General features: G+C 46.1%; 1 protein-coding gene across 6 annotated transcripts in view; it reads left to right on the top strand.

Moving 5' to 3' along the window:
* Positions 1-26,753, top strand: part of LOC138758296 (uncharacterized) — a 153,531-nt gene that overhangs the window by 53,645 nt on the left and 73,133 nt on the right. For all 6 annotated transcript variants that reach the window (XM_069927003.1, XM_069927002.1, XM_069927004.1 and 3 more), the window contains 6 exons: positions 755-1,048; positions 2,589-2,903; positions 6,814-7,128; positions 16,716-17,009; positions 21,028-21,321; positions 23,781-24,074. In XM_069927003.1, the coding sequence (XP_069783104.1) occupies positions 755-1,048; positions 2,589-2,903; positions 6,814-7,128; positions 16,716-17,009; positions 21,028-21,321; positions 23,781-24,074 (1,806 nt within the window). The remainder of the gene's footprint in view (positions 1-754; positions 1,049-2,588; positions 2,904-6,813; positions 7,129-16,715; positions 17,010-21,027; positions 21,322-23,780; positions 24,075-26,753) is intronic.

Raw genomic sequence — 26,753 nt, 5'->3', positions numbered from 1 at the left:
TCAGCTGTGGAGATCGACTCCTCAGCTGGTCCCCCCTCCCATCAGTGTTTTTTTTTGTCATGCGCATCGCACATGCACGAGGAGTCGCGCATGCGCGGTTGCGCACTTTTGCTTGGCTCTGCGAGCCTTTTTTGTAGTCCCGAGCTCGGGACTTTGACTGACCTGAGGGAGCGGGCTTCTCTCTCCACAGCGGGCCTCCTCGGACAGGTAAGGCCTTCACCTTCTTCTTTCGATGTCTTTTCTTCTTCTCTTCTTCCCGTTGCTTTCGACTTTTCTTTCTTCGCTGCCATTTTCTTCCCACCTTTACTTTCATTTTATTTTAATTTTTGTGTTTGTGCCTTTGTGTTTTCTATGTTTTTTTTCAACTTTTCCGGAGAGGGCTAGAATTCCCCGACCGGCCACTACTCCATCACGTGACTCCTCCTCATAACGTGGAGGTTTGAGTATAGATCCTCAGCGATGGTGACCCCAAGAATTTGAGGTTCTTGACCCTCTCCTCTGCTGAGCCCTCGATGAGGACTAACTCGTGATCCCCTGTCTTCATCCTGAAACCTACAATTAACTGCTCGGTTTTCCTGACGTTGAGCGCAGGTTTATTGTTTAATGTCATTGGCCCATTTCCTTTGAAGTTCTGTACCTTTTCACATCACGAGCCAATTAGTTCCGATTAAAACAGATGTTTGCAATTATTTTCATCAATTTGTTGCTTTAAATCAAGCTCTTGTCAAACCTTGTGCGGTTCTTCCCATTCCAGATCCTCCGTCTCCCCCGCTAATCTCCAAGAGCCCCGACCTTCTTGTCTTTTTGCCTGGCGAGGCCCTGGAGATTAACTGCACCGCTCGGCGCCCAGCGGAAGCTGGCCTCTTTCAGCTGATGAGAGACTCACTCCTGATTGCCAACAGCACTGGGAACCGGAGACTTTTCACGTATCGCGTCGGAGACTTGAGACAAGACATGGAGGGCAACTACTCTTGTGTGATGATGACGCAGGTCTCCGGTCGATGGCTACGTTCCTCTGCCAGCCCAGTGGTTCGCGTAATTGTCAGAGGTCAGTGGGACAATTCACCTGTATATTTCCTGCCGTTGTCCATCGATAGGACTCTGTAGGTCACTAGTGTTGGGGTCACAGTGCGGTAAAGCATGGATTCACTAGTTCCGTAACAGACTGTACTCATGGGGTCTCCCATCCCAGACCAGATTGTACTGATGGGGTCACCCCGCCCATACCATACCGTGCACATGGTTTCACCGCTCCCGTACCAGACCATACACATGAGGACACCCCTCCCATAACAGATCATACACAAGGGGTATCTCCACCCGTACAACACCATACTCATGGGGTCTCCCGTCCTGTACCAGACCATTTTCATGAGGTCTCCCCTCCCGTACCAGACAATACACATGGTGTCTTTCCTCCCATACCAGACCCTACCATGGGGTCAACACTCCCGAACCAGACAATACCCATGGGATCACCCCTCCCATACCAGACCATACTCATGTGGCCTCCCCATCTGTGCCAGACCCTACTTTCCCTGCAACTCAGTTCCTGAAGTCCACACAGAATCCTCAATCAAATCTCCGCTCATTCATTTACACACAAGTGAATAATGTCCCAACCTGTTTAAACATTCCCGATAACTCAGTTCCTGAAGACTGGACAGCATCCTCTATCAAATCTCCCTTCAATGTTCAACAATACGTGAAATAATGTCCCAACCTATTTAACCTTTTCCTGTAACTCAGTGCCTGGAATCCGAGCAACATCCTCTATGAAATCTCCCCTCATTTTTCTACGCATCAGTGATTAAAGCACGCAATTGTTAAACCTTTCTCTGTAACTCAGTTCCTGGAGTCCGGGCAACATCCTCTATCAAATCACTCCTCATTCTTCTACGCTCGAGGGAATAAAGAACCAACCTGTTTAACCTTTCCCTGTAACTCAGTTCCTGAAGTCGGGGCAACATCCTCTATCAAATCTCCCCTCATTCTTCTACACTCCAGAGAATAAAGACCTAACCTGTTTAACCTTTACCTGTAACTCAGTTCCATGAAGTCCAGTTCCTTAATGTCCCCAACTATTTAACCTTTCACTGTAACTCAGTTATTGGATTCTGGGCAACATCCTCGATCAAATCTTCCCTCATTCTACTACAAACCAAGGAATAATGTCCCAATCTCTTTAACCTTTACCTGTAACTCAGTTCCATGAAGTCTGGTCAACATCCTCTATCAATTCTCCCCTCATTATTCTACACTCCAGGGAATTACGCCCAAACATGTTTCACCTTTACCTGAAACTCAGTTCCTGGAATCCGTGCAAAATCATCTATCAAATCTCCCCTCATTCTTATACGCTTAAGGGAATCAAGTCCCAACCTGTTTAACCTTTCCCTATAACTCAGTTCCTGAAGTCCAGGCACATCCTCTATCAAATCTCCCCTCATTCTTCTACATTCCAGGGAATAATATCCCAACCTCTTTAACTTTTTCCTGTTCCTCAGTTCCTGAAGTCTGGGCAAAATCCTCGATCAAACCTCCCCATGCTCAAGGTGATGAGAAACTCTTTGTCCATTTCATTTCAGCACCCGCCTTGAGACTTGTAGGTGGTATTGACCGCTGTTCGGGAAGGCTGGAAGTTTCCTACAATGGCATCTGGGGTACGGTGTGCGACGATTCCTGGGGGACACTGGATGCAGAGGTAGTTTGCCGCCAACTCGGCTGTGGCACGTTGGCGACTGCACACTCCAGCAGCCATTTTGGCTCGGGCAGTGGGTCAATTTGGATGGACAATGTCGAGTGCACTGGATCTGAGCACCTCTTGATGGATTGTCCCTTCCGTGGATGGGGGACTCACAATTGCAAACACAGTGAAGATGCAGGTGTTACCTGTCAGTCAGGTATGTACGAGTTTACTTACGCAAAGAGAAATGTGATGGAGCTCTATGTTAAATTAATGATAAATTCTAAATGATGATAAATTAAACATGGGCTCAATTTTAACATTTAAGAAGAATTTGGACAGGTATATGGATGGGATGGGGATGGAGTGCTATGGACTGGGTGCAGGTCAGTGGAAATAGTCAAAGAAATCTAGGTCAGCACAGATTAGAAAGGCCAAAGGGGCCTCTTTTGGTGTGGTAAAAATTCTGTAGTTCATCCAATTGTATGAATACAATCGGATGAGTTTTTACAGCTACATGGATTGGAGGGGTGTGGGGGCAGTTGGGATCAATGTGGGTGGGACGGATCCATGGATAGGATGATTTTAGAGGGGTAGGTGCAGGTGGGACCAGTGAGGGTGTAATTGTTCTATGGGTAGCTCAGTTGATGTAGAGCAGTGGTTCTCAACGTTTTTCTTCTCACCCACAGACCACTTTAAGTAACCCCTCTGTGATCAGTAAGGGATTGTTTAAGGTGGGATGTGAGTGGGAAGGGAAGGTTGAGAATCACTGCTCCAGACCCAATTGTTACTGAAATATTTTGCTTGAGGTAAATGGTCATTGGCCCATTTCCTCTGGAGTTCTGAAAACGTGTACATCTCGAGTCAATGAGGGATGATTAAAACAGCGGTTTTCAAACCATTGCCGAAGACTGAGGACCAATTCCTCACATGGGGTTTTGGCCAAAATTCCACAATTGATATTTTCTTTCCACTGTCTCTCGGGTCAGGGTTATTGCCATCTGATTACACAACCCGATGAAGCAGTGTTCTCTGGCCCTCCGAGGAATACACGCACACACACAGTTGGCAGATTAACTTCAGTCAGCTGACACCCTGCCCCTGCCCCCCCACTTCTCCACCTTGCGCCTTGAGCATGATGCTCTCACATCTTCTGGATTCATCCGCCGGTGTCATCGTCGCAGCTGATGAGGTCGTGTCATCTGCCAACTCGATGCCACTTTTGGGGTGCAGTCATACGTCGGGAGCGGGCTGAGCACATGGCCCTGAGGTGCGCTGGTGCCCAGTGTGGCAGGGATCAATGTTCTGCAGCTGACCTCTCGCGGTGGAAATCAACCCTCTTTTGTTCCAGACTCGATACTTGGCACCCCTGACATTGTCCATGCGTTTTGAGCTTGTTACTGTCACCTGCTGTCAACCTTGCGCTCAATGTCAGTAAAACCAAGGAGATGATGGGGACTCCAGGAGGGAGTCTGGGGAATACAACTTGGTCCTCGTCTAGGGGCTTAGCAGTGGAGAGGGCCAAGAGCTACAAACTTCTGGGTGTCAACATCTCCGAGGATCTGTCCTGGAGCCTCCACATTGAGGTAAAGGCTCAGATCTGTGCAGAGTTTGAAGAGGTCCGGTACAATACCCTAATCTCAAAAACTCCCACAGGGTGGACCGTGGAGAGCTTTCTGGCCAGTTATATCACTGCCGGGTATGGAGACGCCAACTCTCAGGACAAGAATATACTCCAGAGGGTCGTTCACTTGGCCTGCGACATCACGAACATCACCAGACTTCACTCCCTCGAGGAAATCAACATTAGGTGGGGTCTTCAAAAGGCATTCTTTATCCTCAAAGACCCCCTCACCCCTCAGGCCAGGGCCTCTTCACTCTGCTACTATCAGGGTAAAGGTCCAGGAGCCTGAAGATGAGCACAAGGACAGCTTCTTCCCTGCTGCCACCAGGTTCCGGATTGATCCATGAACCAAAGACTCAGCCTAAATTTGACTTCTTTATTCCACTCTTTATTTTCTAAGGTGGCTTCTATGAATGTTGGCACTGCAATGCTGCATGTCGCAAAACAACGGATTTTGTGACTTGTTACCGCTAACAGATTCTGCTTCCATTCTGTGACCTGCGCACTGACTTCAGGAGGGCGAATCGAAGGGGAGCTCCACGATCGGCCGCCCACTGGAAATAAAGTAACCCGTGCTGACACATTGGCCAAATTTCCACAGACGCTCCGGCCGAGCGCAGCATCCACTTTTTTCAATCGCACCGCCGCCCAGAAATGTGGGGCTTTGCCGTGTACCCGAGGCCCTATAGCCCTTGATGTCATGCCGGCCCATACGTTCTTATGTGGTGTGTTCCTGATGGAAATTCGCTACAGCCATGTTGTATTTGAAGGAAATATATTTTGCTGGTGACATCTTATCTAAGCGTTACTTTCCAATATTTAATTTTGGTTTTCAAAGGCTTCATTTAGGTTCAGAGAACAATGAATTTCTTTCAGTGCTGACGTAGAACCCACTGAGTTTGTTTCCACCACCTCTCCCCACCAGCATGTCCCCATATGTTATAGAAATTTCACAGATTCAAAAAACCCCTCAAATAGTGCTGAGGGCAAGGACCCTTGGGAAAAACTGGAACCACCACCCCCCCCCACCCCAGTACTTAAATGAAAAGGAAGGAGAGGATAAGGGACCAGAAAGCAAGCGCTCATCGTTTCCGCTACGTCGCGCTCCTTTGATCTCGCAGGGATGGGTAACTTTATTTCCTTCATTCTGAAGGGGTGAAAAATTGTGTGCCTGCGAGTTCCAGGAAAGGGTGGCCACACTCTGACCAACGCGACCCATTTCCTCCTGAAACCAGGCATGAATCTCCTCCAGGGGGTGAGGACGATGCAGTCCTGCGTCTCTGTATTCCATCATGTGGCATGAGGTTGGGAGCCGTGTGGCAGAACGCACCACTGCAGGCACGACCTCGCCACTGGCCCGCCTTCTGTCCCTGTAGCTCCTCCCCATAAGGTCCCGAATAAAGGGGGAGAGCCCCGGTCTCTTCCATCCATACCTGCCATGGACGCAAGCCAGCTGCGCCCGGAGGCGTGCCGTGCCTTAAATTCGACTGCTTCGGTGCCTGCGTTGTGGGGGGAAGGGGTTCATTGATCGCGCCACAGTGGATTGGTAGTCTTCGGAGAGGAATAGCTGCATACTACTTGATCCATCAGTGTGGACCTTCCCAGTGGCCACCATTTCTAATCCCCATTCCATTCACTCGCTGACGTGTTTTTCCATGGGCTCGTGCAGTGTCAGACTGAGACCACCTGCACATTGGAGGGCCAATCCCTCGTCTTCTGTTTGGGCACCCTCCAACTGGATGGCATTAACTTTGACCTCTCTGGTTTCCGTTAATCGCTCCCCAGCTGCGTCCCTTCTCTACTTCCCCCCCCACACTATCTTCCTCTTATTATCTCCCTTTCTGTCTGCCTTTTCTCTCACTCTCTTTCTCTCTCTCTCTCTCTCTCTCTCTCTCTGTCTCCCTCTCAGACTTTCTGTGTCTCCCTCTCTCTTTTTCTCTTTCTGTCTCTTGTCTTTTCTCTCTCTCTCTCTCTCTGTCTCCCTCTCAGTCACTCTCGGTCTTTCTATGTCTCCCTCTCTCTTTTTGTCTTTCTCTGTCTTTTTTTTCTCTCAATCTCTCAGCCTCTCTGCCATTCTCTCTCTCTCTCCCCCTCTCTCTGCCTGTCTGTCCCTCTCCCCTCTCTCTCTGCCTGTCTCTCTCTCTGCCTCTCTCTCTCTCTCTCTCTCTCTCTCCCTCTCTCTCTCTCTCTCTCTCTCTCACACCCTTCCTCTCTCTCTCCTCTTTTCCCTCTGTCTCCTTCCACAAAGCCAAAATCATTTCTCACCCTTCCCCTTATCATATCCAATTGACACCTTTTATTGGTGGGTCTGAACTCCTCCCCCCTTTTAACCCCAGTCTTTATATTCAGATGCCTGGCTGCTTTTTGCTTAAGCATTGAAGAAGGTTTTTGGCACGAGTCATTGATACTATTCCTTTACCTCCTGTGGACGTTGAGAGACCGGCCATGATCCTCCAGCATTTACTGTGTGTTTTAACTAATTTACTTGTTCCCTTCCTGACAGAGTTTGACATCAGGCTGGTCGGTGGCCCCAACCGTTGCTCGGGAAGAGTGGAGGTCAACTACAAGGGGCGATGGGGGACGGTGTGCGACGACAGCTGGGGTGCCGAAGACGCCAGGGTTGTTTGCCGCCAGCTGGACTGTGGCCCCCGCGCATCGGCTGTGACCAGAGCACATTTCGGGGAAGGCAGTGGGAGCATCTGGATGGATGATGTCGCCTGCAGTGGAAGCGAAACCTCCCTTTGGGACTGCCCTTTCCCGGGGTGGGACCAGAACAACTGCGGCCACTCAGAAGACGCGGGGGTGCGCTGCGAGCAAGGCAAGTTCGGGCTTTGGAAATTGAGATCTTGTTCACGTTTGGTCCGACCTTTTGGGTGTCCAGAAGGGCGTCAGAAAATTAACATAAAATCATTAGAGATAGGAGCAGGAGTTGGCCATCTGGCCCGTCCATCCTGTTCTGCCATTCAATCGGCTCATCTCCACCAACCTGCCTTTTCCCTGTATCCCTTCATTGACTTATTCTGGTGTATAATTTGAGTCGTGAAATCCTAAAAAAACTTCACAAAAGGGGGAGGGGTCCACTTATACTGTTTAGACCTTAAATTCACTAATAAGACCAGATTGACATCAATTTGGCAGATAAATCAATGCTGGAAGCACCTCCCTACTACCAGTGCTGCAGCTCCCCGAAATCTGCCCGCTGCTGGGTGCCGCCATAACCACTTCCACCTGGGGCCCTGAGGTCCTCACTTCTGCCTGGTAGGCCGAGGTTCCTGCTCCCGCCGGGAACACGATATCACCACTCCAGTTCTGTGCGCCATCTCCACTCCTGCCCAGTAGGCCGAAGTTTCTGCTCCTGCCGGGAGCACAATATCACCGCTCCAGCTCAGTGGCTGATGCCACTCCTGCCCGGTAGGCTGAGGTTCCTGGTCCCGCCTGGAGCACAATGTCACTGTTCCAGCTCCATGGGCCATCGCCACTCCTGCCCAGTAGGCTGAGGTTCCTGGACCCACTGGGAGCATGGTGTCACCGTTCCAGCTCCGTAGGCTTCACCACTCCTGCCCGGCAGGTTGTGGTTCCTGATCCTGCCGGGAGCATGGTGTCACCGCTCCAGCTCTGTGGGCTGTCGCCGCTCCTGCCCGGTAGGCTGAGGTTTTCAGTCTTTACTTAATTTACAGCTTTGTGACTTACGATTGGGGTGCTTTAAAGAAGTTTAGGTTGTTCCTGAGAGGCCCGGACAGCCCAAAAAATGTGGGTCGACTTGTACACTAGAATAAACCTTAAAACCCTTAAAATTAGGCTGAAAATGGAGTCAACTTATGTGCCGATTATTTTATACACTTAAATTTACGGTATGTGCATTTCCATCCAACATTGTTTTCCTTTTTAAAATATTTTTTGATGTTTTTACAATAAAATATTGAACAATACTATCATGAAATGTGCTACAGAACTAGCAGAAAAAGTTACGATAATGGTCATAGATTCAAATTCAGAAGCACATTCGTGATGACACAATAAAACGTAACTAAAGGAAAAAAAGAACTAATTTCTAAATCCCTTCCCCGAAGCAAGGTTGAGGATTTACATACCAAAATCCCAGTGGCACAGTCTTGGAGACAGACAGCACTCTGCCAAAATTCCAAATCAACACTAACAGATCAGAGAATGACGTGCACATATTGAAGAGTTTATTCCTGTCCTGCTTCTGTACTAGCCAGCGGCCAGAGTGCTCTCCATGGTCAACCTGAAGAAGTGTACGAGAGTCTTCAGTGACAGACTGAACCTCCTCAGACACCTCATAAAGTCCAGCCGCTGGCGAGCCTTCTTTGTGATCACATCGATGTGGAGGCTTCAGGACAGATCTTTGGAGATGTTGACACCCAGGAATTTGAGGTTCTTGACCCTCTCCAGTAATGAGCCCTCAATGAGAACTGGGTCATTTCCCCCCTGACTCCCTCCTGAAGTTCACAATCATTATAAATGACACTTTCTTTATTCTAATTGACCCTAATTTCAAAGTATCATCTTCCCAAGTATAAGTTGCAATATCCCAAATTTTTATTTCTGAAATCCAATAAATCAAATCTGTGGCTATAAATTTATGTAGATTTAATTCATTGATAAAACTGATAAACATTTTGCATAACTTTGCCACAAGTCTTTCATAATGATGAATAACAAAGCAATTATTGTATAAAGATAGTCCTTTAGAGCAATGGTTCTCAACCTTTCTCTTTCCATTCATAGACCACTTTACGTATTCTCTCTGCCATCGGTGCTCTGTGATCAGTAAGGGGTTGCTTCAGGTGGTATGTGGGTGGGAAGCAAAAGTTTGAAAACTGGTGTTTTAATCATCCCTCATTGACTCGTGATGTGCCCGGTTTCAGAACTTCAAAGGAAATGGGCCAATGACTATTTTTCTCAAGCCAAATATTTCGATAACAATTGGATCTAGAGCAGAGATTCCCCCCCTTCCCATCCCACGCACATCCCACCTTAAGCAATCCCTTACTGATCACAGAGCACCGATGGCATTGGGGTTATTTGAAGTGGTCTGTGGATCGAAAGCAAAAAGTTGAGACCCACTGGGTTAGACTCTCATTACTCAAACATTGTCATAAGAAAAGTGTTAGCTAAAAACTACTCTAAAAATACAAAAATATATAGAGATACAAAAACAAGGAAAAATTTCTCATGCTCACACTTCCTTCACATCTTGTAGAATGAGAGCAAGCCGTTCGCCTTGGTGGATATTACATCATAGTCACTATGGTAACTCTATAAACAATAATTTCACAAAATTAACTAAGATTCAAAAAGACAAAGGTTTTAACCTTTACAATCATCTATCGGGGTTAAGTTTGCATTAACGATTATTGATGAAGTACGGAAATCCTCTTCCCATTATTTGACTAGGGTCAGGCAAGACCAGAACATGTGAATTAATGAACTATTGTCAGTTTTACATCTGGAACAAGGAGGATAAATACAAGCTAATTTTACTTTTGACGTGGGCTCTATGCACAACTTTAAATAGTAATAGTGAGTGATGGGTACATAAAGATGATGTTTTAAAAATGGAATTCTAAGAATCTTCTGAAATTGAAATGTCTTTTTAATTTTGTCCAATGAGGTTTGCCTTGAATTCAACAAATAGAATACTTTATTCATCCAGGATAAAGATACACAACCAATGTGTCGGGTTTGACCCCTTCATCGAGGGATGAACACAATGTAGGCAGGCACCCAAACAGAATAGTGGGCCAAGGGTCATAGTCCCAAAGACAGGAGGTAATAGATGGGAGAGTAAGGGAGGGAGGGCACCAGCAAACAGGGATTGAAGGGGGAGGGTGGGGGGATGTGAATGGAGAGAGTGGAGAGCTGGAAGAAAGATGACAGAAGGAAAGGGCAGGGCAGGAAAATGGTGAGCAGACACCAGACAGGTCCGCCATTTTTCTGCCTATTTTCCCAGCCAGTCCAGATCTCTGTGAAAGCTTTGAAAGCCCTCCTCATGGTCCATAACTCCTCCAATCTAGGTGTCATCTGGAAACTGGCTGATCCAATTGACCACATTATCATCAAGATCATTGATAGAGACGTAAAACAACAATGGTCCCAGCACCGATCCCCGAGGCAACACCACTCCAGTCCAAGAAGCCACCGTCCACCACTACTGTCTGTCTTCTCCCATCCAGCCATTGTCAATTCCAGTTGCTGGGATCGTAAAGAGTACTTTTGATGATCACTGGTGCTGAAGCAACATTACGCTAACCACTACGTTAACACTGCGCCTTTTCCCCTTTCACCCTTAACTCATGTCCTCTGGTTTTTATCTCACCCACCTTCAGTGAAAAAGGCTGACCTACATTTACTCTGTCTATCCCCTTCATCATTTTAAATCCCTCTATCAACTCTCCCCTCAGAATGAGGGGAAATTCTTCTACAGTCTTCTACACTCCAGGGAATAAAGTCCCAAGCTGTTTAACATTTCCCTGTAACTCAGTTCCATGAAGTCAAAAAGCATTCCTGCAAATTTTCTGTGTTTTAAAATGTGTGTGTGCATGCTGCTCTAACAATTGCTCCCAAACAACCTCTAAATACTCTGTCACATTGACTGACTGTACCATGTTGAAACTCTAGTAACTTTTTGGGTAAAACTATATTAGACAGTTTTTGTAATCATCATAATCACCACCATCAATATCATCATCATCATTATCAATATCATCATTATAAACACCACCATCACTATAATCATCATCATTACCAACATCATCATCATTACCAAAATCATCATTATAAACACCACCATCACTATCATCATCATCATCATTACCAACATCATCATTATATACATGACCATCACTATCATCATCATCATCATTACCAACATCATCATTATATACACGACCATCACTATCATCATCATCATCATTACCAACATCATCATTATATACATGACCATCACTATCATCATCATCATCATTACCAACATCATCATTATATACACGACCATCACTATCATCATCATCATCATTACCAACATCATCATTATATACACCACCATCACTATCATCATCATCATCATTACCAACATCATCATTATATACACGACCATCACTATCATCATCATCATCATTACCAACATCATCATTATAAACACCACCATCACTATCATAATCACCATCATTACCAACATCATCATCATTACCAAAATCATCATTATATACACGACCATCACTATCATCATCATCATTACCAACATCATCATTATAATCACCACCATCACTATCATCATCATCATCATTACCAACATCATCATTATAAACACCACCATCACTATCATCATCATCATTACCAATATCATCATTATAAACACCACCATCACTATCATCATCATCATCATTACCTACATCATCATCATTACCAACATCATCATTATAAACACCACCATCACTATCATCATCATCATCATTACCAACATCATCATTATATACATGACCATCACTATCATCATCATCATCATTACCAACATCATCATTATATACACGACCATCACTATCATCATCATCATCATTACCTACATCATCATCATTACCAACATCATCATTATAAACACCACCATCACTATCATCATCATAATCATTACCAACATCATCATTATATACACGACCATCACTATCATCATCATCATTACCAACATCATCATTATAATCACCACCATCACTATCATAATCACCATCATTACCAACATCATCATCATTACCAAAATCATCATTATATACACGACCATCACTATCATCATCATCATTACCAATATCATCATTATAAACACCACCATCACTATCATAATCACCATCATTACCAACATCATCATCATTACCAAAATCATCATTATATACACGACCATCACTATCATCATCATCATTGCCAACATCATCATTATAAACACCACCATCACTATCATCATCATTACCTACATCATCATCATTACCAACATCATCATTATAAACACCACCATCACTATCATCATCCTCATCATTACCAACATCATCATTATAAACACCACCATCACTATCATCCTCATCAATACCAACATCATCATCATTACAAACATCATCATTATAAACACCACCATCACTATCATCATCATCATCATTACCAACATCATCATTATAAACACCACCATCACTATCAACATCATCATCCTCATCATTACCAACATCATCATTATAAACACCACCATCACTATCATCGTCATCAATACCAACATCATTATCATTACCAACATCATCATTATAAACACCACCATCACTATCATCATCATCATCATTACCAACATCATCATTATAATCACCACCATCACTATCATCATCGTTACCAACATCATCATTATAATCACCACCATCACTATCATCATCGTTACCAACATCATCATTATTAACACCACCATCACTATCATCATCCTCATCATTACCAACATCATCATTATAAACACCACCATCACTATCATCGTCATCAATACCAACATCATCATCATTACCAACATCATCATTATAAACACCACCTTCACTATCATCATCATCATTACCAACATCATCATTATAAACACCACCATCACTATCATCATCATCATCATTACCAACATCATCATTATAATCACCACCATCACTATCATCATCATCATCATTACCAACATCATCATTATTAACACCACCATCACTATCATCATCATCATTACCAACATCATCATTATAAACACCACCTTCACTATCATCATCATCATTACCAACATCATCATTATAAACACCACCATCACTATCATCATCATCATCATTACCAACATCATCATTATATACATGACCATCACTATCATCATCATCATCATTACCAACATCATCATTATAATCACCACCATCACTATCATCATCATTACCAACATCATCATTATTAACACCACCATCACTATCATCATCATCATCATTACCAACATCATCATTATTAACACCACCATCACTATCATCATCATCATCATTACCAACATCATCATTATAATCACCACCATCACTATCATCATCGTTACCAACATCATCATTATTAACACCACCATCACTATCATCATCATCATCATTTCCAACATCATCATTATTAACACCACCATCACTATCATCATCATCATCATTACCAACATCATCATTATAATCACCACCATCACTATCATCATCATTACCAACATCATCATTATTAACACCACCATCACTATCATCATCATCATCATTACCAACATCATCATTATAAACACCACCATCACTATCATCGTCATCAATACCAACATCATCATCATTACCAACATCATCATTATAAACACCACCATCACTATCATCATCATCATCATTACCAACATCATCATTATTAACACCACCATCACTATCATCATCATCATCATTACCAACATCATCATTATAATCACCACCATCACTATCATCATCATTACCAACATCATCATTATTAACACCACCATCACTATCATCATCATCATCATTACCAACATCATCATTATAATCACCACCATCACTATCATCATCATTACCAACATCATCATTATAATCACCACCATCACTATCATCATCGTTACCAACATCATCATTATTAACACCACCATCACTATCATCATCCTCATCATTACCAACATCATCATTATAAACACCACCATCACTATCATCGTCATCAATACCAACATCATCATCATTACCAACATCATCATTATAAACACCACCATCACTATCATCGTCATCAATACCAACATCATCATCATTACCAACATCATCATTATAAACACCACCTTCACTATCATCATCATCATTACCAACATCATCATTATAAACACCACCATCACTATCATCATCATCATCATTACCAACATCATCATTATAAACACCACCATCACTATCATCATCATCATCATTACCAACATCATCATTATAAACACCACCATCACTATCATCATCGTTACCAACATCATCATTATAAACACCACCATCACTATCATCATCATCATCATTACCAACATCATCATTATAAACACCACCATCACTATCATCATCATCATCATTACCAACATCATCATTATAAACACCACCATCACTATCATCATCATTACCAACATCATCATTATAAACACCACCATCACTATCATCATCGTTACCAACATCATCATTATAAACACCACCATCACTATCATCATCATTACCAACATCATCATTATAATCACCACCATCACTATCAACATCATCATCCTCATCATTACCAACATCATCATTATAAACACCACCTTCACTATCATCCTCATCAATACCAACATCATCATCATTACCAACATCATCATTATAAACACCACCATCACTATCATCATCATTACCAACATCATCATTATAATCACCACCATCACTATCATCATCATCATCATTACCAACATCATCATTATAAACACCACCATCACTATCATCATCATCATTACCAACATCATCATTATAAACACCACCATCACTATCATCATCATCAATACCAACATCATTATCATTACCAACATCATCATTATAAACACCACCATCACTATCATCATCATCATCATTACCAATATCATCATAGAAACATAGAAACATAGAAGATAGGAGCAGGAGTAGGTCATTCGACCCTTCGAGCCTGCTCCGCCATTCAACGAGATCATGGCTGATCTTAAAGTTCAGTACCCCGTCCCCACCTTCTCTCCGTAACCTTTAATACCCTTGTACTGAAGAAATGTATCTAATTCCCTCTTAAATATATTGACTGAACCTGCCACTACTGCCCTCTGTGGCAATGAATTTCACAGATTCACCACCCTCTGGGTAAAGAAATTCCTCCTCATCTCGGTCCTAAATGGTTTGCCTATTATCCTCAAACCATGGCCCCGGGTTCTGGATTTTCCCATCATTGGAAACATCCCATTTCCGCATCCATTCTGTCCAGTCCTGCCAGAATTTTATAGGTCTCTATGAGATCCCCTCTCAATCTTCTAAACTCCAGCGAGTACAATCCCAATTTGCGCAATCTTTCCTCATAAGTCATTCCTGCCATTCCAGGTATCAGCCTGGTGAATCGCCTCTGCACTCCCTCCATTGCAAGAACATCCTTCCTTAGATAAGGTGACCAAAACTGCACACAATACTCCAGGTGGGGTCTCACCAAGGCCCTGTACAGCTGCAGTAAGGTATCCTTGTTCCTATACTCAAACCCTCTTGATATGAAGGCCAACATACCATTTGCCTTTTTAACCGCCTGCTGTACCTGCATGCTCGCCTTCAGAGACTGGTGTACAAGTACCCCTAGATCTCTCTGCACTTCCCCATCTCTTAATCTATTGCCATTCAAATAGTAATCTGCCCTCCGGTTTGTATTACCAAAGTGGATAACCTCACATTTATCCACATAGTAGTGCATTTGCCATGTATCTGCCCAGTCCCTCAATTTATCCAAATCACACTGGAGCTTCCTGACCTCCTAGCTTAGTGTCATCTGCAAATTTGGAGATAGTACATCCAATCCCCTCATCCAGATCATTAATGTAAATTGTGAACAACTGGGGTCCGAGTACAGATCCCTGTGGCACCTCACTGCTCACCGCCTGCCATTCAGAAAATGAGCCATTTATCCCAACTCTCTGTCTTCTACCTGCCAGCCAGTTCTCAATCCACATCAATACTTTGCCCCCAATCCCATGAGCCTTGATTTTGTAAGCCAGTCTTTTATGCGGGACCTTATCGAAGGCCTTTTGGAAATCCAGGTACACCACATCCACTGCCTCTCCCCCATCTATTTTACCTGTCGCCATCTCAAAGAATTCCAATAGATTTGTCAAGCACGATTTACCTTTTGTAAATCCATGTTGACTCTGTCCGATCCCTTCTCTGCTAGTCATACGGTCCGCTATTACATCCTTAATAATGGATTCCATCATTTAGCCCACTACAGATGTAAGGCTCACCGGCTAATAATTCCCTGCTTTTTCTCTACCACCCTTTTTAAATAGTGGGGTAACATTAGCTACCCTCCAATCCATAGGTACTGATCCTGAGTCTATCGAGTTCTGGTACGGGAGATGTGACCCCATGAGTATGGTCTGGTACAGGAGGGTAGATCTCCTCTGCTGAGTCCTCGATGAGGACTAAGTCGTGATCCCCTGTCTTCATCCTGAAACCCACAATGTCTGCTTGTTTTTCCTGGTTTTCTAACGTCATTGGCCCATTTCCTTTGCAGTTCTGTATCTTTGCACATCACGAGCCAATTAGTTCCGATTAAAACAGATGTTTGCAATCATTTTCATCAATTCGTTGCTTTAACCTTGTGCACCTCTTCCCATTCCAGATCCACCGTCTCCCCCGCTAATCTCCAAGAGCCCTGACCTTCCGGTCTTTTTGCCTGGGGAGGCTCTGGAGATTAACTGCACCGCTCGGCACCCAGCGGAAGCTGGCCTCTTTCAACTGATGAGAGACTCACTCCCGATCGCCAACAGCACCGGGAACCGGAGACTTTTCACGTATCATGTCGGAGACTTGAGACAAGACATGGAGGGCAACTACACTTGCGAGTTGATGACGCAGGTCTCCGGTCAATGGCTACGTTCCTCCGCCAGCCCAGTGGTTCGCGTAATTGTCACAGGTCAGTGGGACAATTCACCAGTATATTTCCTGCCGTTGTCCATCAATAGGACTCTGTGGGTCACTAGTGTTGGGGTCACTCAGTGCGGTAAAGCATGGATTCACTAGTCCTATAACAGACCGTACTAATGGTGTCTCCCTTCCCAGACCAGACTGTACTCATGGGGTCACTCCATCCATACCATACGGTGCACATGGGGTCACTGCTCCCGTACCAGACCATACACATGAGGACACCCCTCCCATACCAGACCATACACATGGGGTCTCCTGTCCTGTACCAGACCATATTCATGAGGTCTCTCCTCCCGTACCAGAGAATACACATGGTGTCTCTCCTCCTGTACCAGACCCCACTCATTGGGTCAACACTCCTGAACCAGACAATGCTCATGGGATCACTCCTCCTGTACTAAACCATACAAATGGGGTCTCTCCTCCTGAACCACACCATACTCATGGGGTGTCCAGTCCTATACCACACATACTCATGGGGCCTCCACCCCTGTACCAGACCATGCACATGTGATCTCCCCTCCCGTACGAGACTCTACTCATGGGGTCGCCACTCCCGTACGAGACCCTACTCATGGGGTCACCCTTCACATAACAGACAATACACATGGGGTGACCACTCCCGTACCAGACCACGCACATGTGATCTCTCCTCCCGTACCAGACCCTACTCATAGTGACCCCAGTCCTGAACCAGAGCCTACTCATGGGGTCACCTCCCCCGAACCAGACCATACTCATTGGGTCTCCCATCCCATACAAGACACTATTCATGGGGTCACCACTCCTGAACCAGACCATACTCATGGGGTCATTCCTTCCATACCAGACCATACTCATGTGGCCTCCCTACCCGTACCAGACCCTATTCATGGGGTCGCCACTCCTATACCAGACCATACTCATGGGATCTCCCTTCCTGTACCAGACAATATACACTGTGTCTTTCCTCCCGTACCACAACATTCTCATGGTGTCAACCCTCCTGTACCAGACCATACTCATGAGGTCACATCTCCCGTACCAGACAATACACATGGGGTTACCACTCCTGTACCAGACCATGCACATGGGATCTCTCCTCCCGTACCACACCCTACTCATGGGGTCATGAATCAGACCATACTCGTGGGGTCTCCCATCCCGTACAAGACACTACCCATGGGGCCATCCCTCCCGTACCAAACCATACTCATGGGGTCTCCCCTCACGTACCAGACCACACTCATGGGGTCACTCCTCCCGTTCCACTCTACTCATGGGGTCACCCATCCTGTACCAGACCATACTCATGGGGTCATTCCTCCCATACCACGCCATACTCATGAGGACTCTCCTCCCGTCAGGACCCTACTCATGGGGTCACACCTCCCGTTGAAGACCGTAATCATGGAGTCTCCCCTCCCATATCAGACCATACACAGTGGGGTCTCCCCTACCGTACCAGAGAATATTTATGAGGTTTCCCTTCTTCTGTACCAGACCATACTCTAGGGGTGTCTCTTCTCATATCTGACCCTACTCATAAGGTCACCCCTACCGTACAAGACGCTACTCATGGGGTCTCCCCTCCCATACTAGACCATACTCATGGGCTCTCCCCTCCCGTACCAGACCATAGCCTTGGGGTCTCTTCTCCCATACTAGATCCTACGCATGGGCTCTCTCCTCTCGTACCAGACCATACACATAGGGTCTCCCCTTCCTTACCAGACCATACTCATGGGGTCTATACTCCCGTACAAGACCATACTCATGGGGTCACTCCTCTTGTACCAGACGCTACTTTTTGGGTCTCCCCTCCCGTAACAGACCATAGTCATGGGGTCTACTCTCCCGTATAAGACCTTCTCATGGGGTCACTCCTTTCATACCAGACCCTATTCATTGTGTCACTCCTCTTGTACCACCCCATAGACATGAGGACACCCCTTCCATACCAAACTATACACATGGGGTCTCTCCTCCCATACCACACCACATTCATGGGGTCTCCCAACCTGTACCAGACCATATTCTTGGGGTCTCCCCCTCCCGTACAAGACAATAGACATGGAGTCTCTCCTCCTGTACCTGACCCTACTCATGGGGTCAACCTCCTGAACCAGACAATACTCATGGGGTCACCCTACCCATACCGGACCATACACATGTGGTCTCCTCCCATAACACACCATACTCATGGTGTGACCAGTACCGTACCAGACCATACACATGGGGTCACCCCTCCCCAACCAAACCATACACATGGGGTCTCTCCTCCAGTACCACACCATACTTATGGGGTGTCCAGTCGCATACCAGACCATACTCGTGGGGTCTCCCCTGATCTCTCCTCCCATACCAGACTCTACTCATGGTCACACCACTCCCGAACCAGACCCTACTCATGGGGTCACCCATCCCGAAGCAGACACTACTCATGGGGTCACCCATCCCGAAGCAGACACTACTCATGGGGTCACCCCTCCTGAAGCAGACCCTACTCATAGGGTCACCCCTACTGTACAAGACCCTACTCATGAGGTCTCTCCTCCAGTACTAGACCATACTTATTGGCTCACCCCTCCTATAGCAATCCATACGCATGGTGTCTCCCCTCCCATAACAGACCCTACTCATGGGGTCTCTCCTTCCTTACCAGGTGATACTCATGGGGTCTCCCCTACCGTACCTGACCATACTCATGGTGTCTCCACTCCCGCACAAGACCTTACTCATGGGGTCACTCCTCTCATACCAGATGCTACTTTAGGGGTCTCCTCTCCCGTACAAGACAATACTCATGGGATCTCCCCTCCCGTACTAGAGTATAGCCATGGGGTCTCCTCTACTGTACAAGATCCTACTCATGGGGTCTCTCCTCCCGTACTAGTCCCTACTCATTGTGTCACTCCTCTTGTACCACAACATACTCATGGGTCTCTCCTCCTCTACCACACAATTCTCATATGGTCTCTCCTCACATTCCTCTAACCTTTTGTGAAAATTTTTGTCCTTTGTTGCTTGTAAATTGTAATTCCTGTAGATCACAGAATGTCATGGATAAACAGCCACCAACATTAAAATTACACTTTTAAATTCTAATATTATGCACGCTGCCCAAATCTATTCACATTTTCCTTGTTTCATGAAGTTCGAGTGATAATTCGGTAAGAGAAGAATCGCATTGGTAATAAAAATGTTGAAGAACTACACCAATATTGTCTTAATTTTTACATGGAACTTTATTGAACATTTGACAAGAGCAGCGAGTGTAAAATCCCCTAATTTTTTTTGCGTGCGGATGAAACCACGTGATTTGAATTGTCGATGTTATTTCTCTCACCAGAGGGCATTAAAAGGTTAAAGTAGTCAATCAATGAGAAATGTTCATCTCAGAACAAATGACAGGGATATTTTTTAAAATGTAATATATTGATGCTGGAACCCTGCTGTGTGAGTGTCATATTGTGACCACCCAATCTGATGGTTTCACCCGGAGGAGTCTGATCCCCACAAGACGCGAGGTCTTGGACATCATCTCACGAGGAAGAGCTGAAGCTCAGTGCTGTTTACATGTACGTTTCATTTCATTGCCACAACTTGCACCCCTGCATCTCATTGAGGTCACAGAACACAGAGCAATGTGTCCCCTTGTGTCTGTTCGGCCAAGTTTTGGACGCATAAGATGTTGGAGATCAGTTGTTTTCAAACCTTTCCTTTCTACTCACATCCCCCCTTCAGTAATCCCCATGCCATCTGTTCTCTGCGATTAGTAAGTGAAGACAGATGGTGGACTGTGGTGAGAAGGAAAGGCTGAGAACCACTGCTCTAGACCCAGGAATTACTTAAATATTTTGCTTGATAAAAATGGTTATTGGCCCATTTCCTTTGCAGTTCTGTATCTTTTCACATCACGAGCCAATTTGTTCCGATTAAAATAGATGTTTGCAATCATTTTCATCAATTCGTTGCTTTAAATCAACCTCCTGTCAAACCTCGTGCGGTTCTTCCCATTCCAGATCCTCTGTCTCCCCCGCTAATCTCCAAGAGCCCTGACCTTCCGGTGTTTTTGCCCGGGGAGGCCTTGGAGATTAACTGCGCCGCTCGGCACCCTGCGGAAGCTGGCCTCTTTCAGCTGAAGATCAACTCATACCCAATCGTCAACAGCACAGGGAACCAGAGACTTTTCACGTATCGCATCGGAGACTTGAGACGAGACATGGAGGGCAACTATGCTTGCGAGTTGATGACGCAGGTCTCTGGTCGATGGCTACGTTCCCCCACCAGCCCAGTGGTTCGCGTAATTGTCACAGGTCAGTGGGACAATTCACCTGTATATTTCCTGCGTTGTCCATCGATAGAATTCTGTGGGTCTCTAGGGTTGGGGCCACTCAGTGCGGTAAAGCATGTATTCACTAGACCTGTAACAGACCGTACTCATGGGGTCTCCCCTCCCATACCATACCGTGCACATGGGTCACCGCTCCCGTACCAGAACATACACATGAGGACACCCCTCCCACACCACACCATACACATGGGGTCTCTCCTCCCACACCACACCATACTCATGGGGTCTCCCCTCCTGTACAAGACCCTACTCATGGGGTCTCCCCTCCCATACGAGACCCTACTCATGGGGTCTCCCCTCCAATATGAGACCTTACTCATGGGTCACCACTCCCGTACCAGACCGTACTCATGGGGCCTTCCCTCCGGAACAAAACAATACACATTTGATCCCTCCTCCAGAACCAGACCCCACTCATGGGGACACCACTCTCCAACCAGACCATAGTCATGGGGTCTACTCTCCCGTACAAGACCCTACTCGTGGGGTCCCTCCTCCCGTACAAGACCCAACTCATGGGGTCTCTCCTCTCGTACCAGACCATATTCATTGAGTCACTCCTCTCGTACCACACCATACACATGAGCACACACCTCCCATACCAAACCATGAACATAGGGTCTCTCCTCCCATATCACTTCATACTCATGGGGTCTCCCATACTGTACCAGACCATATTCTTGGGGTCTCCCCTCCCGTACCAGACAATACACATGGTGTCTCTCCTCTCGTACCAGACCCTACTCATTGGGTCAACCCTCCTGAACCAGACAATATTTATGGGGTCACCCCACCCTTACCAGACAATACACATGCGGTCTCTCCTCCCGTACCACACCATACTCATGGGGTCTAGAACTGTACCAAACCATACTCATGAGGTTTCCCCGCTTCTGTATCAGACCATACTCATGGGGTCTCTCCTCTCGTATCTGAACCTACTTATGGCGTCACCCCTACCATACAAGACCCTAGTCATGGGGTCTCTCCTCCCATACTAGACCATACTCATGCGCTCTCCCCTCCTGTACCAACCCATACACATGGGGTCTCCCCTCTATTACCAGACCCTACTCATGGGGTCTCCCCTCCCATACCAGACCCTACTCATGGGGTTAGCCCTCCCATACCAGATCATACACATAGGGTCTCCCCTTTCTTACCAGACAATACTCATGGGGTTTACCCTCCCGTACCAGACCATGCTTATGGGGTCTCCACTCTCGTACAAGACATTATGCATGGGATCACTCCTCTCGTACCAGACCCTATTCATTGTGTCACTCCTCTTGTACCACAACATACTCATGGGGTCTCTCCTCCTCTACCACACAATTCTCATGTGGTCTCTCCTTATGTTCCTCTAACCTTTGTGATAATTTTTGTCCCTTTGTTGCTTGTAAATTGTAATTCCTGTAGATCACAGAATGTCATGGATAAACAGCCAGCAACATAAAAATTACACCTTTAAATTGCAATATCATACACGCTGCCCAAATCTATTCACATTTTCCTTGTTTCATGAGGTTCGAGTGATAATTCAGTTAGAGAAGAATCGCATTGGTAATAGAAATGTTGAAGAACTACACCAATATTGTCTTAATTTTTACATGGAAATTTATTGAACATTTGTCAAGAGCAGCGACTGTAAAAACCCCGGCAGGAACTGAAAAAAACAGCCTTTAATTGTTTTTGCGTGCGGATGAAACCACGTGATTTGAATTGTCGATATTATTTCTCTGACCAGAAGGCATTAGAAGGTTAAAGTAGTCAATCAATGAGAAATGTTCATCACAGAATGAATGACAGGGATATTTTTATAAAATGTAATATATTTATGCTGGAACCCTGCTCCGTGAATGTCATATGGTGAGCACCCAATCTGACAGTTTCACCCGGTGGAGTCTGCTCCCCACTAGTGACGCGAGGTCTTGGACGTCACCTTCGAGGAAGAGCTGAAGCTCAGTGCTGTTTAAATGTACGTTTCATTTCATTGCCACAACTTGCACCCCTGCATCTCATCGAGGTCACAGAACACAGAGCAATGTGTCCCCTTGTGTCTGTTTGGTGAATGTTTGGATACGGAAGATGGTCGTAATCAGTGGTTTTCAGACCTTTCCTTTCCACTCACATCCACCCTTCAGTATTCCCCAAGCCATCGGTTCTCTGCGATTAGTAAGGGAAGACAGATGGTGGACTGTGGTGAGAAGGGAAGGCCGAGAACCACTGCTCTTGACCCAGGTGTTACTGAAATATTTTTGTTGATAAAAATGGTTATTGGCCCATTTCCTTTGCAGTTCTGTATCTTTTCACATCACAAGCCAATTAGTTCCGATTAAAACAGATGTTGCAATCATTTTCATCAATTAGTTGCTTTAAATCAACCTCCTGTCAAACCTTGTGCGGTTCTTCCCATTCCAGATCCTCCGTCTTCCCCGCTAATCTCCAAGAGCCCTGACCTTCCGGTTTTTTTACCCGGGGAGGCCCTGGAGATTAACTGCACCGCTCGGCACCCAGCGGAAGCTGGCCTCTTTCAGCTGACAAGAGACTCACTCCCGATCGCCAACAGCACCGGGAACCAGAGACTTTTCACGTATCATGTTGGAGACTTGAGACAAGACATGGAGGGCAACTACGCTTGCGAGTTGATGACGCAGGTCTCCGGTCGATGGCTACGTTCCTCTGCCAGCCCAGTGGTTCACGTAATTGTCACAGGTCAGTGGGACAATTCACCTGTATATTTCCTGCCGTTGTCCATCGATAGGATTCTGTGGGACACTAGGGTTGGGGTCCCTCAGTGCGGTAAAGCATGGATTCACTAGCCCATAACAGATGTACTTATGGTGTCTCCCCACCCAGACCTGACTGTACTCATGGGGTCACCCATCCCATACCATACCGTGCACATGGGGTCACCACTCCCACACCATACCATACACATGAGGACACCCCTCCCGTACCAGACCATACACATAGGATCACCACTCCCGTAACAGACCATACACATGGGATCACCCCTCCTGGACCAGACCATACACATGGGGTCTCTCCTCCTGTTCCACACCATACTCATGGGGTCTCCCCTCCCATACCAGACCCTACTCATGGGGTAAGCCCTCCCGTACCAGACCATACACATGGGGTCTCCTCTTTCTTACCAGACCATACTCATTAGGTTTCCCTTCCCGAACCAGACCATATTTTTGGTGTCTCCACTCCCGTACAAGACTTTACTCATGGGGTCATTCCTCTCATACCAGACGCTACTGTTGGGGTCTCCCCTCCTGTACCAGACCATAGTCATGGGGTCTCTTCTCCCGTACCAGACCATACACATGAGGACACCCCTCCCATACTAGATCATACACATGGGGACTCTGCTCCCGTACCACATCATACTCATGGGGTCTGCCCTTCCGTACCAAACCCTACACATGGGGTCTCTCCTCCCGAACCACACCAAACTCATGGGATGTCCAGTCCCATACCAGACCATACTCATGGGATCTCCCCTCCTGTACCAGTCAATACACATGATGTCTCTCCTCCCATACCAGACTCTACTCATGGTGACACCATTCCTGAACCAGTGCCTACTCATGGGGTCACCTCTCCCGAACCAGACCATACTCATGGGGTCTCCCATCCCGTACCAGACCCTATTCATGGGGTCACCAATCCTGTACCAGACCATACTCATGGGGTCATTCCTTCCATACCAGACCATACTCATGTGGCCTCCCTACCCATACCACACCATACTCATGGGGTCAACCCTCCTGCACCAGACCGTGCACATGGTGTCACCACTCCCGTACCAGACCATGCACATGGGGTCTCTCATCCCGTGCCACACCCTACTCATAGGGTCTCTTCTCCCATACCAGACCATACTCATGGGGTCTCCTCTCATGTACCAGACCACACTCATGGGGTTACTCCTCCCATTCCAGACCCTAATCATGGGGTCACCCTTCCCGTTGAAGACTATAATCATGGAGTCACCCCTCCTATACCAGACCATACACAATGGGGTCTGCCCTATCATAGCAGACCATACTCATGAGGTTTCCCCTCTTCTGTACCAGACCATACTCTTGGGATCTCTCTTCTCATATCTGACCCTACTCATAGGGTCACCCCAACCGTACAAGACGCTACTCATGGGGTCTCCCCTCCTGTACTGGACCATACTCATGTGCTCTACCCTCCTGTACCAACCATAGTCATGAGGTCTCCTCTCCCATGCAAGATCCTACTCATGGGCTCTCTCCTCTCATAGCAGACCATACATATGGGATCTCCCCTTTCTTACCAGACCATACTTATGGGGATTTTCCCTCCTGCACCAGACCATACTCATGGGGTCTATACTTCCGTACAAGACCTTACTCATTGGGTCACTCCTCTCATACCAGATGCTACTGTTGGGGTCTCCCCTCCCGTACCAGACCATACTCATGGGGCATTCCTCCCATACCACACCATACTCATGTGGTCTCTCCTCCCATCAGGACCCTACTCATGGAGTCTCCCCTCCCATTGAAGACTATAATCATGGAGTCTCCCCTCCCATACCATACCATACACAGTGGGGTCTGCCCTACCGTACCAGACCATACTTATGAGGTTTCCCCTCTTCTGTACAAGACCATACTCTTGGGATGTCTCCTCTCATATCTAACCCTACTCATAGGCTCTCCCCTCCCGTACTAGACCATAATCATGGGCTCTCCCCTCCCATACCAGACCATAGTCATGGGCTCTCCTCTCACGTGCAAGATCCTACTCATGGGCTCTCTCCTCCCATACCAGAACATACATATTGGATCTCGCCTTCCTTACCAGACTATACTCATGGGGTTTTTTCCCTCCTGTACCAGACCATACTCATGGGGTCTATACTTCCGTACAAGACCTTACTCATGGGGTCACTCCTCTCATACCAAAAGCTGTTGGGTTCTCCCCTCCCGTACGAGACCGTACTCATGGGGTCTCCCCTCCCATATCAAACAATACACATTTGATCCCTGCTCCAGAACCAGTCCCTACTCATGGGGTCACTCCTCTCGTACCAGACCCTATTCATTGTGTCACTCCTCTCGTACCACACCATACACATGAATACACCCCTCCCATACCAAACCATACACATGGGGTCTCTCCTTCCATTCCGCATCATACTCATGGGGTCTCCCATACTATACGAGACCATATTCTTGGGGTCTCCCCTCCCATACCAGATAATACACATGGTGTCTCTCCTCTTGTACCAGACCCTACTTTTTTAAAAATTTTTTTTATTTTTCACACTATAAACCACATTGATCAAGATACATACATTTTCCTTTTCAAATATATACAGTGTCGTTTTCTCCCCCCTCCCTCTTCCCA

The sequence above is a fragment of the Narcine bancroftii genome, chromosome 3 (assembly GCF_036971445.1).
Source record: "Narcine bancroftii isolate sNarBan1 chromosome 3, sNarBan1.hap1, whole genome shotgun sequence".
In the NCBI taxonomy this organism is placed as follows: Eukaryota; Metazoa; Chordata; class Chondrichthyes; order Torpediniformes; family Narcinidae; genus Narcine; species Narcine bancroftii.
This window is presented reverse-complemented; position numbering and strand designations above follow the sequence as displayed.